General features: G+C 38.3%; 1 protein-coding gene across 4 annotated transcripts in view; it reads right to left on the bottom strand.

Annotated features, from left to right (window-relative positions):
• Nucleotides 1–18072, bottom strand: part of JPH1 (junctophilin 1) — an 83902-nt gene that overhangs the window by 7007 nt on the left and 58823 nt on the right. For all 4 annotated transcript variants that reach the window (XM_082283466.1, XM_082283467.1, XM_082283465.1 and 1 more), the window contains exon 4: nucleotides 3778–4439. In XM_082283466.1, the coding sequence (XP_082139592.1) occupies nucleotides 3778–4439 (662 nt within the window). The remainder of the gene's footprint in view (nucleotides 1–3777; nucleotides 4440–18072) is intronic.

An 18072-nucleotide genomic window follows, 5' to 3' on the forward strand; every position in this document is an offset into this window, starting at 1 on the left:
GCTTTGATTTAGACACATGGAAGGAAGAATTAAAAATCTTCCCTTCGGGATCTGTGTTCTTAATGCTTTATCACTGAAAACCTGGAAAAAGTATAGCACAACTTTATACAGCACTGTTAGATAATCTAATGAAAAGTGCTCAATAAATGTTAATAGATTCATTTTTTGCATTCCAAAACCATGTTTTATCATTCTCTTTTCATGAAAATGAGAGTTCTTTTCTCTTTATATTCCTTAACAAATATATTTTAGAACTTTTATGGAGGATCTAAGGCGGACTTACTTTCAAGGCATAACAAAATCATTTGTCAGAATGACTAAAAAGCAATGGCAGTTTCTTACTAAAATAAAATAATTCCCCAATGCAACTCTAGAATTCTGAAGTCTCTCAACATTCAGAAGCACCTGGGATAAGGAGAAGTACATTAATTAGGAAAAGGGAGAATGGATTTAAACTAAAAGAGAGTAAGTTTAGATTGAATATTAGGAAGAAATTCTTTACTGTGATGGTGGTGAGGCACTCTGGTTGCCCAGAGAAGCTGTGAATGCCTCATCCCTGAAAATGTTCAAGACTATGCTGGATGGCTCTGAGCAACCTGGTCTAGTGGAAGGTGTCCCTGCCCATGGCAGGAGAGTTGAAACTAGATGATCTTTTAAGGTCCCTTCCAACCCAAACCATTCTATCATTCTATTAATCTGCTGCTCCCCACTAACTGCACTCTTATCTTAGTCACTCCAACACACTGTTGAGCTCAGTCCTCGAGCACTGCAGAACAGGCTACTGTTTTTCTGAAGCTGAAAGGTGATACTAAAAGTTAAAAGTCTCCAGGCAAAGTTAATAGTCATTCTGTACTGTTTCTCCCTCAGACTGCTAGGCCAATAAGCTTCTCTTTTTTGCTTTAATTAGTTTAGCATTTTTACTCTCAGCATTTCGAAGAAATAAGCATGTAGGAAATTTAGTCTATAAGGGCAAATTTATAGACACATAGAAGACATCTTTGAAAAACACCCACATACATTACATCCCTCTTAAGGTACTGTTATAGTAAAATGAATTCCTAAAATCTACCTTCCTTCCATATTGGAATGCTGGTAATAAGAATAATGCAATTAGGGTGCTCCAAATGAAGTAGATGGACCTGGAGTAGAGCTCCCAGATAACCTGCAATATCGGTGAACAAACAGTAGCTAATGCACAATATCTCATCACTTTTACACCTTTCGTGATAACAGGCTGTAGGTTCATGGTCCTTAGCCTGATTATTCTAGAAGGTCAATAAACTGCTGTTCAGGTACCCTACTTGTTAAGATGAAGCCTCCCTCAGCTCCAAAACATTATTTGGAATGAAGGAAAAATAAGGACTATTTCTAGTCACTTATTTTCACCAGAGATGAAAAACAATTCCAATTCAGCCTAAAATTTGTACATGCCCACTCAACATTTACAAGCCTGTCAGCTTTGTGCTACCCTACATAGGAGTCATATCTGTGAGATTTGAAAGGTTAAAGGGCTGATATCAGCTGTAATACAGATTTTCAGATTAAAAAACCTCTGTGAACATCTACTCTGATCCGCACTAAACAGAATAAAAGCTTCCTGCAGAACTAGAGAATATCATCTTGACAAAATGCTCATTATCCAACTTTTCAGTGATGGCTCCAAAACCCCAGCATCTGGAAACTGATGGCACATTTAATTAAGATCATTAAAATCAACTTGAAACAAGATTTTTATCTGAATCTTTCTAGCTGTTGGATCTTCTTACACATTTGCTTGTTAGCCTGGGAAACTGTTTTATAAAGCACACTTACAGAAAGTGATTTAATATGTCAGGGTTTTTTTACCTTGAATCTTTCATTGTAAGATATGCTTTAATCATTCTTGCAGCTCTTTGTGTGACTTCCCCTCAAGGTTTTTTTTTTTCATTTTAAATCCCTGATTTACGGACACTCTATTTTATCCTGGAAGTGGCTGCACCCGTGCCAAAAGCAGACAGAACAGACTCCCATGTACTCTTGCTTAATCTTTTCTGTTGATAAATCTAAGGATTATATTAACATCTCTGAACAACAGCAGCAGACTGGGAGCTCATGTTCAGTTGCCCCTCTTGCTCCTGATCCACCAACCTTTTCCAGTTATGATCCTGTGTGGCCAGGCTCTGTTAACTGTCTTTCACATACAATATTATATTTTGCTGTGCTGCCCATGGATAATTATACTTGCAGCCTTCTTAGCAGTTGATTTGTATCAGCTTGTATTTGCCTTCATTGTAGACCACTCTCCTGGTCTCTCTGTCTTCTATAAACTTCATGGGCAATATTCTTATGTTCTCTTGTATGTCATTAATAAGAATGTGAATAGAGTAACAGAATTAATGTAAGAATGACCTCACCAGAATAATATCAAATAACAAATGGTTTTCTAATTCTTGAGAACCATCAGTAAGTTTTAAAAAATTCTTGTAATGTGACATTTAGCCTTTGCATTACTCTGGTTTCCTTGTCAGAATACATCACCATGTAAAAGCAAATTAAGTGACCTTCTTGACTGAGGATGATTCTTCTGTCACACCTGAAGATGTCAAACTTGTTTGACAAGACCATTTACAATTCATGTTGGTTGGAAATTCCTCCCCCTCTTTATTTCTAAATTCTTTACTAATGAAGTCTGGTGTCAATTATTCAAGTGTTTTGCCTGCAATCTATACTAGGCTATCTGGATCTCTTTAAATAGGTCATTCTGTTTATCCCCTCAATAATAACAACACACTATTTGTTTTGTAAAGTACCACCAAAAATGACTCAAAGAACCAATGCTTATAAAAGAGAAATACTATGACAATTATCTCGACCTCTTCATTTACTAAAGATTAATTTTAGGATCTACAACTAATGCTTTCCTGAGTTTCTCTTGGCCCAAAAATCACAGAATTATCATCACAGATTCTGAATTTCATACCCTGGCTTTTTCTTCTATCATGGAATAGAAATCGTACTAGTCATCACTCCTTTTCTGCATAGCTATTGATAATTTTATTGTTTTTAAATAATAATGAAATTAAGATTCACACTGATCCGAAAGGGTAGTTTTAAAACTCCATTTCCTGATGAAAAGTAAAATTTTTCACATCACTGTAAAACTTAAGCATTTTTAGATGTATGCATTTTAAAACAGTATGCATTTTGGTTCAAATTGCCTGTTTGTAGAGGCCACAATCAACATGGAGAAGAAGCTGATAATGGGGAGGTTGTCTGGACTGGGTCAGACCACAGGCCAGCATCCTGTCTCCAACAGTAGTCAAAAGCAGACCTTTGGGGAAGAGCGTGTGTCTAACTCCAAGTACTGCCCAATTATCTACAGAAGTGCAACACTGTAGGACTTCTTTTTCTGAGTGGGAATATATACATATATATGTACATGTATAACTGCAGGTATGTATGTACACACATGCAAACCACACCTGTTTGTTTATACATACACACCCTAATACACACAGTAGCATGCTTTTGTGTTTATGGATAGGGTCTCATGGTCTCATGGTTCAGAAGTCTGTCAGGATCTGCCTGTCAGCTGTCCCCTCCCAGTTTACAAAAAAGATAATTTAAAGGACTGGAATATTTTTTCCTAACTCCAGTCTGGTGTAGTGGGTTCTAGCTAGCAGACTGCATCCAGATGAAGATTTGACAGAAGTGAGCTTTTCCTGTGCTTAGGTTGCAAAGCTCAGCACTTGGAGGCAAAAGGGCAGTGAAAGTGAAAAGGTTTCTTGCAGTACTTACCGAGCTGTTTCCTACTTCTTTCTCCATTGCTGAATGTGACTCATTATTAGCTGGGTTCTTTGGTGCAGCAAATTCTGGTTTCTTAATTTTTATTTCAGGTTTGTTTTCTTTGGCATCTGGCTTACCCCCAGATCTAGCAGGACTTGGCTTCTGAGAGGGTGGTACCCGTGCAAGTGTTGATGGTGAAGGGTTGGCATATTCATCTTCTTCCCTGAGCTCCTGTGGAAGCGCTGTTGGATTCGTTTTTACATAATAGCCATGGTAGTGACCATGCAGCTCCCCATTCTCTGTGCTGCTGGGATTGTGCTGGGCTGAAAACTTTGGCTGGTGTTTCCCAGCTAGCTCTTCCTTCACTGGTGCTTTTGAATATAAGGGCTTGTTAGTTGTGGGTGTTATATTCTCAGTGGCTAAAAGCTTTTGTTCTTGACTGAGTCTTGCCCCAGAAGTGGAGCTTTGCTTTTTCAGTTGTTTTGAAGGAGAAGTCTCAGAAGAAAGAGGAGGACTAATCCTTGGACTTGCTTCTGGGGTTCGGGGGGGTGTAGTACCTTTTCGATAAAAGTGAGGTGACTCTTTTGGGGTGGGTGGTTTCTCCTGACCTTTTTCTTCAGATTTTTCTTTTGCATCCATTCCTTCTTGAAATTTTTGTTTGATATAATCAGGACCTGAAAAATAGTGTGAGAAATATTAAGATCAAAACAAAATTCACAGTGAAACTATTACATTGGGATGTCAGACTGCACTGCCTTGCTGAAATGCAGGCAAGGGTGTATATTACCAAAAATTCATTGATATTCATAGTGATTTACTCCAAATTGCTCAGTCATTGGAGTTACTGTAGTTTTTTGGTAATTGTTGGGACTACTTATTAACTTGGCTCGGTTACTCTACATCTTCAGCTTTTCAAAGGGCCACAGGATGTAAACTGTTCCTGAGTGAAGTCTGAGTGACTGAAGACTGACTAAGCTTACCTCATCTATCATTCCTTTTCTGAGAGGAATATTTTGAGGTATGTTTTGCTTAATTACCCTAATTGATTTAACTTCTTATGATCAGAATACCTGTTTGATATGTAGGTAATTAACCATCAAAATGAAATGTCTCTTCTGTTCTTATAAGCTACAGGAAAAAGTGCTTGAATCGCTTTTTTTCCCTTTGGGTGAATGTCAGCTTGTCTGATATACACATTGAACAAGGTGATATGCACCTTGAACTCTCACATGCTGGCTTTGTCTTCCAGATCAAATAATTTCCATATGAAAACCCAGGTTAAGCACTCTAGTCAGTAATACAACTCCTACTTAGAAGGCAGAAATACAAATTCTCTTACAGTCGCCAGGAAAACACTCACAGAGCAGCAAGTATTTAGAACATCCTCTACCTAAATTGTACCTAAACACCCATGTGCACATTCACTACTAGGACTCACTTATCAGAGTGCATGTCTATACAGCTGTTAACATAAACACAAACTGGCCGACATGCTCTGCTCCAAGTTTTGGTTGTCAGATTTAATTGTTTAATGGTAAGACCCGAGCAAACACTGTTGAAGAAACAAAATTGCTGTAAATCTGTACGTATTGCAGGCAGGGTTTTCTGTTTTACTTCCTAGAGGTCACATTTCAGATTCCAGGATCAGTTTCCCAGAGAAGTCAGAAGCTGGAGAGCTCTGTGAACTCTGTGAACAAAGAACTGCAAACAAGCTTTCGGTATTTTCAAAAATGGCTTCTGAAAAATATATTGCAACTATTTCTCCACTTCTATCCTTGCTAGCACCACAACTTTCCTTTGATTTTTTTACTCTTCTCTAAGTGAGCCTTATCTGTGCTTTATGTCATAGAGAAATTCTGTGCCCAGGGAAGAATGTCTGCACACATTTTTCTGCTTCTGAGTTTAAAGGAGGCTGTAACTGTGCTAGGCAGATACAGTGTTTTTACAGATGCCAGAAGCATATGCATCACTACGCAGTGCAAAGATGAGAGGAAGGAAGAGCAGCATGAAGCTTTTGGAAGTTACTGAGTCATCTGGTAAGTAAGCACTGCTAAGAAGAAGAATTACTCGGCATGCAAGGTCTTTTGAGCAGGAAAATCACAACATTTTTGGCATCTCTGAAAACCAGGGGTGGAAACAGGGAGCTGTTAAGAAAGAAGGCTAGACACAGACAAGCCAGGATTTGTTCTCAAATGACATTTGAGGAGGAAGTTTTGAGGAGTTAAGCCTGCACAGAGGGAGAGAACTAGAGGCTTGATTCACAGCTTTTTATAATCTTCCTGGTAAAAGGGAAAGGCAGCACAACACAAATTAAGAGTTTCCATATATAAAGTTACAGGTATGATTGCCATTCAAAAAATTCTCCATCACGTCGGGGATTTCCTTCCATCTTTGCTGAGATACATAAGGTAATGCTGAGGGGTTTAACATGCATAAACTTTCACGCATAAACTTTCTTTTTCATATCCTTTCACATTAGATATAATTACAGATGTAAAGAGAAAAGGATAGCTAAAAGAGCTCTGACTAATCTTTAAGCCCAAGCACGGAGCTGTCAAATTGCAATGATTAATTATTATGGACAAATCCACATTCACATTAGCTTGCTCTTTACAACTGCTGTGGTTAAAACATCCAATTGGAATATTATCTCTTCAGTCTTAAAATGCTGCTTTAACTCTGAAAATTCACATACTGTGACAGCTCTGCACTGCCTTATATATTTAGAGATTTGACTTTTACTAATATCTGACAGCACTTGACAAACTGAAGACACTTTCAGAAGGAAAACATCAGAAAATTACATCAGAAATGACCTCAGCAATGTCATCCCTCTCCATCCTTTCCTACAATCAACTAAAAGCCTCCCAAATTTGGTCAGAGAAAATCCCGTCTTCTCAAGAGACCTCTAAACTCTGTTGGAATTTTTGAAAAAAGAAGGGAGCCCATGGTCTCAGCTGCCCATGTCTCCCCAAGAGACTGGGGGAGCGAAAAGTAAAAAACTTAAAGCAAAACAAAAATATAATCTGGAGCTTCCCAAAAAAGTTAAGTTTCAACAGGCTAACAATACCACATTTTTACTGGATATTTGGCAATATTGGAAGCTATGTGACACTGAGATCCACCAGAGAATGCTGCATCCAAGTAACATCTGAGGGTGTCTGACCAGACATTCAGTCACTGCCTTAACACAGCACAGCAGCCCTCCCTCCCACCCCCAGTACATCACATATGGATATTAGAGATACATCCCTTGCCTCAAATCTTGTCAGGCAAGTCTTTCCAACACTGAAATTCTTGGCTCTATGCTCAAGTTAGCTTTGGAGATTGTCCAAATACTTTTAAAACATCTGTTCGCTGTATCCAATACAATCGGATTATGCACTGACTCCAAGCAGCAAGCAGCAAGAACTCAACTCCCACTCCCTTCTGAGGACTAAGAGCTGCCAGGATTTACCTTGTCCCCCTTTGTTTAAGACACTATCTAACACTACAGACATATGTAATAGAGTCCTTCTTCAGAGCAATCTACAGCACAGGTTTAAAGAAACAAGGGCCAACGGAATTTGGAAAGAGAGTCACTAACATCTCTTCTTGTAAGATCTCTTAGCTGGCTGATCTTAATGAGGAAGACAATAGAACTTGAGGGTGGGAAGAAGGTAAAGGGGGATTATCTGACCAGGAAATAAACACAGAGCTCTGGTTTGCATCAGTTTGCAGTTCAATCAACCAGTAGATCTAGACAGGATACATCTGAGTGCCTATGGAGAATCTGGTCTGGAAAGCAGAACCAAGAAATGTTATCTAACCAAGTAAAGGTAAGATGAACCTGTGTGTTTCTTATGGTGACATGCTGGCTGTGCTACCATCGGTTCAAAATTGATGCACCTTTACTTGATAAAGGTCAGCCATGGGGTGGTTTTGGCTTGCACACCTGTTGCGATGCCAGCAACTGGATGGCACCATAAAAGTGTGAGTTAGGCAGTATTCAGAGGGAACAGCCTCTGGAAGCCAAAGGACTGTGTGGATGAGTGCAAGGTATGCACACAGAGTCTCATACAGTCCGATGGTTTGCTTGAACAGCATTTCACTGACGGCTGTGGGGTGAGGGAAGTTTTGATTTGGTTGAAGACACACACTCATGGTTGTTCTAAATCTACAACTTCTTGTGAAGTTCTTGTTTAATATGTCCTTCCTCCTGGAAGGGCTCCAGTTAGTGATGTGACAGCACAGCCAGCCCTGTAAATGAGAAGAGAAGGATGCCCTGGTTCTGCCACAGCATTTTTAAAGAGGTGACAGCCACATGCTTTCCCCCATGGCCTAGTGAGGCACACATATCGGTAGCACAGGGCTGTTGCAGGATTGTGGCTCAAGAAGCATCTGAAAATGTCATCTTGCAGGACACTGTAAATGCAGCCACTGTTTCCCAAGAAGACTAAGAAGAGACCTCACGCCTCATCAGATTAGAATGAAATGTGAAGCTTGAGAGGGATGGCAGAATATGTCTAGGATACTGAGGGACAAGGCATACATGCAATTTCATCAGTGATTTTATAAATATCTTACCATTCTTACAATTCAGGAAAAATAAGCATTTCATATTACAATTTTATTAGTCTGTTGAAAGCAAAAAAAAGATTGTAACACCACTAATGCAGGCTCCAGAAAATAATCTTTTAAGAATATAATATTTAAAGTACTGTTGATGCTGAGTGATGTGATTCAATTTCAAGGTGTATTAGAAGTACTTATTAGATAAACATATGCTAATTTCTGCTTTTTAAACTAAAGTACACTTTATGTGATGTAACCTATCTTTAGTACTACATAGAGAGTTAACAAATAGGGCTATAAAGAGTAATCCATAAGGAAAATAAGAAACAACATTATAATTCTGTCATTATGAGAAGATTTATGTTGTGCTTATAGATAAATTCCAAACGTGAAGCACATATTTCACTTCCTAATTTTGTTTACATGTATGAACTGTTAGTGGAAGCATGCTCCACTTTCACTGTACTGTTTAACAACTGTCTGTGGGGTAATGGAGACACAATCAAAGTTACTTGCTCAACCAGAACACTGCAGTCTATATGCAAACCTTCCAAGATTAGAGGCCTCTTTTTACTCAACTACTGAACACTTCTACAAAAACAGGAGAGAATTTCTGATTTGAAAAGTTCACAATCTATAAATAGAATACTAAAGGTCATACCAATAGCTCATTTTAGTGATGGGGAAGCTAACCCAAAAGGAAATTGTGACCCAAAGCACATGTTTCATCCAAATAACCTTTCTGAATTTAGTGCTCACCTGTCAATAAAGTACCAACATGCCTAAAGCTTTGGTAAATCTTTGGCAAAGCTAAACATGCAGAGAAAGCCTTTGTCAAAACTAGGAATGGAGTGTAAGTCTCCTGAATAATCAAAACCCCACACAGCACTTTGGCCACAAGTTTGTTGCCTACCATAAATGCCATCTTGCTGAAAAAGCCGAGAGCCGATCTAACAAATCAAAATTCAAAGAGGAAACAGTAAATGATGAGTAAGTTTCTTACTTCAGATTATACCCTAAGACAAATCCAGAGCATGATATGGTTGAAACAAAAGCTTAAGACTTTTGTATTTAAATGAACTGTACAAAAAAAGGAAAATGTATACTTTAGTGTTGGTAGAGCAGGTTGATATATGCTGTTCATGAAATAAGCCAGTGAAAACCATTTTGTTTATCTTCTGATGTTTTTCTAATGTGTCACTGTTAGCAACAATATGTATGCTCTCACAATAAGATTTCTTTGCTATTCTGATGAACTTAATAAAACTTTGGAAAGCCAAGCGATCGATCAGAAGGTAAATTAATATAGGATCTTTCTTCCTTATGTTAGGATTTTTCAGGACAGGACATCCAGTTTAGAAGAATTCCTCAGGATGGTTAACTGTAGGTGAAGGAAATATAAATAATCAATTATCAACCTCTTAAAATAAGTGATTCAGTGAGTCATTATGGAAGTGCAAATAAATATATTCAGTAAATTTTAGAAAGATATGGCTTATTATTATTTCTTCATTGTGGAGATGAGAAGGAATGGGGAAGAACTATAATTAATATCATTAGTACTTCCTCTGTTTTGTTCTTAATTTTCTGATGGTTCTACTGGTAACAGGGAACAAAAAATCCCTCTTAAGTGCTAGGCTGCTGGCTTGGAATTCAGCCCAACTGAATGGAGGGCTGTGCAATGCCACATGCAAAATGTGTTGATGAACTCGCTGGAGGCAGAGATATGGTTATGGTTTTAGTAATGTTTGGCACACTGAACTGGGACTGAACAGGACTGGAAATTAATGGCTAAGGATTATTTCTACAGAGAAATTGAAAGATAAAAGGCAAGGTACTTAAAGAGCCATAGGACTCTGAGAGAACACTTCTGCCTGACTTAGGTATGAGTAGAATAGAACAGGACATTTCAGTTGAAGGGGACTTAGAACAATCATCTCGTCCAAGTCACTGACTAATTTAGGTGTGAACAAAAGTTAAAGCCCGTTACTAAGGGCATTGTCCAAATGCCTCCAGAACACTGACAGGCCCGGGGCATCAACCACCTCTCTAGAAAAGCCTGTTCCAGTGTTTGACCACCCTCCTGGTAGAGAAAGACTTCCTAATGGTATTTTAAGAAGTTATCACCCCAGGTGTCTGCACTACCCTTCTGATGGATGCAGTGATCCAGCAATAGGGCGTGGAATAGTGCAGCTCCTTCATGGTTGGGTCAATGTGCAGCAAGGTAAGAAATATCTTATTCCTAGTGATGCATATGTAAGTTATTTAATAATTCCTTAATTCAGAAACACATATGTAGGCCTGTCTGCCCTGTTTCAGCTGCATCTGAAGTTGGATGTCAGCTGCAATAATGGCTTTCTTTAACTGTACTTGAGAACGCTTTACAGAAGAAAACCCCACATTATCTAAGGCTTAAAAATAAAGCATGTCACAAAAGAGAAAAAAGAATTGAAATGGAAGGGATTGTTGACACTGCTTTGTGAGATGTAGAAGAAACCCAAGTCTGGATGGCTGATTTAACTTTCAGCCTCTGATGGCAACTGCATTTTGGTGAGGTATGATCAGTATTTTAAATGTTATTAAGCAGCTTCCCTAGCTAGGAGCAAATAAAAACATTTCCTGGATAATTTTAAAAATTCTATTTGGTTGCCTTAAAATTCCTTTTTTCTTTTTTTTCCCAGACTTAGTACCACCAGCATGGAAGTACCATGGCTGCCTAGGAAAGAAAACTACAGTGTAAACAAGAGGGACAGGAGTGCATTTTTTTGCATAACCCAAAAACCACTCCAAAATATAATGTTTATTATTTAGAATCTTTTGTTAACTTTTAATTGCAAATCCTAATTTCCTATGTTCCCTCCTTGAAAAAACCTTCCCTCTGCTGAAGTTTTCTCCAGCTTGCACTTTCAGGGCTTCTCAATCTGTTAGCATTGCTGCTTCCTTAAGTAGTGTTCCTGGTAGTCTTCCTTCTCTTGCTGGACTGGAGGAAAGACTGAAGCTAGCATGTGCCAACAGCTACTCACTAAATCCACGAATGTCATGGAGATTGATGCCTACATGTGTATGGAACTGTTCTGACTTGATCTGGCAGCCTGCTGTCTTTGAAACCATGTACTACCAACATGACTGAAAAATATGACAGAGATAGAATATAATGTGGTATTTTACTATTGCCACAACCTGACAAAGCCACATCATCATTCAGCGATGCAAAAGTTAGAATACACCTATCTCCCTGAGGACTCCTAGTCCTCCTAGGACTGATTTTAAAAGGTAGCATCACTGGAAACAAGTGGGTTTCAAAGCAGCTTTAAATGCAACCTACCCTTCTTGCTAAGTAAAGACCTACAGAATCTTGCTAAGTAAAGACCTACAGAAAGTATTCACTGGTAGAAATTGCTTATTAAGTGTCTTGTTCAGAATGCATATCAAGGTTGCTACTGTCTTTATACCTGCTCAGGAAACAGTTTTGTGCAGTATCCTAAACAACTTCTGCATAGTTTTGCTAGAATATGTATCTACCATCTTTAAAATATCTGCCAATGCTTTATTTTCCTGACTTTGACATCAATGAAAGTGACTCAGCCTTCTCAAAACCCCCATCAAATGCTTCCTGGCAGAGACTAGACCGAGATCAAAAGGCTTGAGTTACTTATTTACTAGCCCCATATGCAGAGACACACACACACTTTGGCCAAATCCAAGGCTAGTTTTTATGCCTCTGTGTTTATTCTGCTGTGATATTTACACAGCACAACACAGGTCTTGGTGTGACCTGTGTGACTACTTTAGTGCTAGTGTCTCTGCATTTTGCACAGGTATTTGCAGAAAAGCGTATGACACCATGTTATCTCACAATGCTTTTTGAAAATATCAGAACATCTCCTCAAGCACACTCGAGTTGCCAGCAACAGCAATAGCAACAGAAAAGGAAATGGACTTCAGCCAAACAATTCACATCACAGGCAACGTCACAAACTTGGGAGTCTAGCAGCAGGATGATGAAACAGATATTAATGCAATTTCTACCAGCAAGAAAGCCAGACTGCCTCCTCTCTCCCTGTCAGTTCCTCCAAATCTGGAATTCATTTGAGTTATCCTACCATTAACACACCTGCATGCAGAACCTAAACAGTATTTTTATAATTTGCATTTCTGTATTATCCAATAACTAAAGAATCATTAAGGATAAAAGAATTCCTAAAAATAACATTTTCTTCCTCTAAAGGTCTATAAATACATCATTATAGAGCAGACATATACACACTGAAAGATCTGAAGTCAGGAAATACTACACCAATGAATCCCAAAAACTGCCTGGAGTCAGCACTAAGAACAATGAATTTATTCTGACTATAAATCCAACCTCTGCCCCATTTCTGTTACTGCTTTAGCAGGTGACTGAAGTAGCTGTGGTATTTCCAAAACAGGGCAACATTTCCTAACTGTATCTGCATAGTAGTATATAAGACTTTATACTTCTGGATTCAACACCACCATAAAAATCTAACAAATTTATCCTACATGGTAGAGGGCACTCTGAGCGCTGCATAACTACCTCTAACACCTCACTGGGACATCTGCTTATACACATAGAAATTGCTTGTGACCAGCAATCTTTATTATGGCTTGCCTTACTTACCCTACCTTTCTGTTGATGAATACTGACAGAACTTCAAAAAAATATCTGTCAAGATTACACGGTGATGCATATGACTCCTGTATCTAGGACAAGCTTCATTTTTCCAGGGTAGATAATATACACACATTGTATTTAATGTGAATGACCCCAGCTAAATAAAACATGCATTATAATCTACTTGAACACTTCTAAGCCTTCAGGCTGCTTAACAGGCGATAACTGAGAAGGTAAATTTTTAGCTTTTTCACAGAAAACCTAGAGACTACTGTACTTCATCCAAACTGCACTGGGGCAGCTGTTAACTGCGAAAGTAGTGTTCTTTAAGCTCCTAAAGCATGGGTAGAAGTGAAAGGCTGTAATCCAAGTCTCATTGCAACTGCATATTCTCTGAGAAGATGAATTTTAAATATACAGAGAGACTTTTAATGTGGCCTAATAGCTGTCTTTACTCAGTAGAATTCACACTTTTTTACATTTTTCCCAGTGTGTCCACATCTTTCTGACATGATTATCCCCAAAGTTCTGCACAGTATTTCAGACTCAGTGTCACTGGGATCATGCAGAGTAGGAACCATTCTCCATGACGTCCTTCTGTATATACAGCCTGGAAGGCTATGAGCTACTTCTCTTATCACATTTCAAGTGCATGGCTATCATCCTGCTCCATGGGAGTTTGGCACCTGACCTCAACAGGAGCAGGTTCATGTCTGCTCTCCAACTAGCCAAGTCTGTCTTAAGAACTGTTTTTTAGTAAATTCAATAACCAAGTGAAATTTTTCTCCAAGTCCTTCTAACTTTTGCCTCTGTTAAAATCCATATTTTGTAAAGAAACAGTGCCTGCTTTTCTCAGAACACCCTTCTGTTCTTCCACTACAGAAAAAAGAAGAGCCTAGGATATGCACTCAGGGCTTGGGTTGAAGATGTCAGCAGTTCTTATGCCTATGGAACATGTTCCAATAAGGCTCAATACTGGGAAGACAGAAAATGCATGTGTGTCACCAAACAACCAACACTACTTTTGAATATACAGGCATAGATATAGATAGGCAAAATAACATGGAAATAACTAGACAGTTTCAGACTCCACTGATTCTACAGATCTAGAGATGCATTACCACCTTTACTTAAAACTCCAGATATTTCTAAGGTATTAATGATTATATGATAATGTCAGATTATTTTTTTTAGAAGTCTCCTTTATCCCCCTGTATTTATAGAAAAAACAGTTGAAATTAGGAACTTTGAAAGATGCAAAATCAGGAATAAAATAAAGAGACTCGAAATTTACTGCTTTTGAAATATATGGCTTTATGAATTTTCTTGGAGGGTTGAGGGTTAATCGAGGATTTTTCAAAAACAGTACTCATTAAGCTGCACCACACTTTCAGCAAAATTAATTTCTTGTATCTAGCATTGAAATTAATTATAAAGTGTAAGAACCTGAAGTGACTGCTGCACTGCAAATGGCAGAACTGGAAAAATACAACAATCAATTTAATTCTGGAAAAACTAGGGTATGTGAGCTGCTTGGTCTTTCATCCATATATCTGGCCTCTTTCCAATATGCTCTTGATCTTTTGTATGTTAAGAGAAACCCCACTCATCATGCCACTTACCATTCTGACCTCCCACAGTGTCATTTCTGCCCTTTCACATCAGTGCTCTAAGTTATCATTTCTAAAGTCTAAATTTGCAATATCCATTTACTGGTCCTCTTCTCCAAATCTATCCAATACTCTTCAGTTTGGCAACTGCCTCTGACAAAATACTTTCTGCTCTTCATCTGATACGTTTTGAGGAGCTTCTGCAATTTTCTTAGTCACATTTCAGTATCAGTACTCCACTCTCACCCTCTGACACAGATGATCATTCTCCTCTTTTGGAACAATTCTCCTCTGTTAACACCTATGATTTATCCCTTTAATTCACCTGTATTTTATTTCCATTTTTAAATTATACTTTCAAGGAAAATAACCTCTGATTATTCTGTTCTTGGTCTCTCTACCTTTCTTTTACAATCTTCATCCTGTTTAATTTCACCATACAAAAACTATCAATTCCATGCCAGCTGTGTTTCAGTTCCAGGTTTTACTCCTGTTCAGACGATGATCTGAATGAAGAACTACTACTGAACTAATAGGCAGAAATCTTAATCTTCTCCAAATTCTCAGCATGGTCTTCTACATCATACTCTACATTACTTAGGTCTATAACATGAATTGCATTTTTCTTTTTTGGATATCTCCCTAGAGTCTCTCTACTTTTAAGTAAGTCTTAAATTTTGCAGCCTTTCTTGGAATAAAAGGCCATGTATATTAGCCATCTATTTATGTGGCCTTGACAAACACAGAATGCAACTGCAAAGATTATTTTTCTCTAATGGTCCACATCACATGTTAAAAGTGTAACAGGAGAAACCTAACCTTTTAAACATGATTTAAACCTCCACTAGTATAATAAAATCCTTTCAAAATGATCACCATACTCCACTGAAAATTAGCTCTGTAAGGCAAGTTCTCAGTTCTTTGTTAACTGAATTTCAACATGGAACAAATATTTATGACACAGTTATAAATAGGATTTATAATGGAAATTTTGACACTGTGATAATACTCCCATGTGATAGACCCTACTTCATCTTGTCCTTGGCTGGACACCATGACAGACCAATATAGAAATTCATTGGAACAGGCCAACAGTGTCCTGGAAGGCATGATTCTTTTTCGGAGCAAATGAATGATTTTTAACAGGAGAAAGGAAGCACTGACCTCCTTCTCTCAGACTATACCTGTAATTAACACTCCCATAGTGCCAGATTAGATACGTACACCTAGGCTAGAATTTGAGAAGTTACTTCAAGATAGCAACACAACTGAGACAGCACTGAAGTTAGTCCAGGCTTCTAACTAGTTTCATAGTAAGATCCTGCAGCCTTTACTAAGCAACCATGAATTTCATCTGGATGCAAATTAACTAGCTCACTACTTAATGCAAGTCTGTGAAAATTACAGTGATTGTAACAGCTTTATCACTCTGCAGGAAACTGGTTATCTGTTATTAGTTTTAAAAGTTAATTTGCTCAAAACTAATTAGGCATATTTTTTCCTAAGCATATCATTTGATTATGTGACTCAAAAGTATCTTGGAGAGATTGAGAAAGCATCCTGAAGAATCAAGGCTACGCCCTTGCACACTCTCTTTGCTTTGCTTTCTCCCAAGCATGCTCTCCTGTCCCAGATGCATTACAGGAACACTGTGGAGTGGGTTGAGTCAGCAGGTGTGTTGGGCAGGGTGGCAGGATGGATGCAGACTCCCAGCAAGCTGGATGGTCCTCACACTGGGCAAGAGGAAAGATGTGGAAGGGGGGGGGAATCTGTACCTAGGGCTTGGCGAGACAGGTCATAAATCTGGAAGTCAAGTTGTGAAGACTGGTATAACAAGAGCTCTAAAAAGAAAGGGGGGAACAAGAATAAAGCTTGAAACTGACACCTTTTCTTCTAATGCACCTTATTTCTTTGATTATTGGATATAACAAAAGTGCATTTGGGTAAGTCTGTAGGCTCTTGCTTCTCCAGAGTTCTGTAGAAAGAGGACAGAAGCAATAAACTGTAGAGAAAAAAATGGCATAGCAAGAAACCCAGTAACAGATCTGTGAGGCTGATGAAGTCCTATGTAGAATAAATTCAGAAAATGAACAGGCTCTTGTATCACTAAGAATAACGAGCGAGCTTCTGTATGCTTTAAGGCACAAACTGATGGCATGGTTGGTAACTCTAATCAGGCAAAATGCTCATTGTAATTGGCCTTTTATATAAAACTATCTGGTCTGGCCCACATGCATTTAGCCAGGACATTGCAGTTAATTAGCATCAGCCAGAAATCTCTCTTTCCTGTCCATATGGAGTTTGCATTTTGAGAACTCGAGGAGGTGGTGATGGCAGAGAGGAGAAAGATGGGAAGGATTTTTTTTTTTCTTAAGCTACAGACATCTACCACTGGTCAAAAGAGAATGTAAACCACAGTTGCTCTTTAATGCATTAGAGGCCATTACAAATTGCCTTGTAATAGACTTAAAATGCTTATTTATGAAACTAGTAATGTTCAGCATGTTAATACTGATACTTTAACAAATGTTATAATAAAAAATACTAGTAAAACCTGCCAAATTCTTATCACTAGAAAGTCTTTGCTCATATATTTCACCTAAAAAATTCTGCCCATCTCTAAATTTAGACAACTTTAATTTATAAACTGCTCCTTGATTTCTCTCACGCCTTGTTTAGGAGGTCAAGCCTGGATGAATGGTATTGGTGACCCATGTATGTTCATCTGGCAGCTGGCTGGCCTGACAAATAATCTGCCAGAAAACAAATCAGATCTGAATTTCCAGACCTTAACTGCTCTGTGGTAAAGCGCCCAGACTGCTCTTACCCTGCAGCAAAATAGTTTTACCGTTCTTTTATTTAATCAAATGTTATTCATTCAAACTGAATGAAAGAGCAGTATCCATTTGCTGCAGGATATATATGCACACAGACAATCATGGCTTAGCTGTCCAGTCTGTGCAAGTCCATACTTCGGTTTACCTCCGGACAGTGTGTTTACAAGGCCACATTCTAAAGATGGTCTGTGGAATTTAGAATGAATGTGTCAGTCAAAGCATCCACTAATCTTGTGCAAGACTAGAACAATATTCCCCCTTTTTACTGAGTGTCAAAAACCTTTCTTTTCTGTTACACCTTTGATACAGTATTCCCATCAGTCATTTGTTCTTCTCTAGGTTTTTACAAGAGACACAAAACAACACTTATTTTTTTCTCTAAGCAAAAACAAATCTCAAACTGTCCCTGGATGACTCCCTTGAATGAGGCTATGACTCAGGTTTCATTTGTTTCCTGTCCTGGTATGCTCTCTTTTGACACATCCACAAGTTTAGTGATGCCTGGAGGAAACAAACAGGTCAGAGATGGGATTTCTCAAAATTTGTTCTATTTGTTGATAAAAAGACCTGTAAAGTATGGCGGCTGTAAAGAGTACAACATTTGTTAAATCTACAAAATGTACAGCCTTGTGGGTAGGACCCTGCAAAGATACATATCCTCATAATTATT

This window comes from Coloeus monedula (assembly GCF_965178545.1).
Source record: "Coloeus monedula genome assembly, chromosome: 1".
In the NCBI taxonomy this organism is placed as follows: Eukaryota; Metazoa; Chordata; class Aves; order Passeriformes; family Corvidae; genus Coloeus; species Coloeus monedula.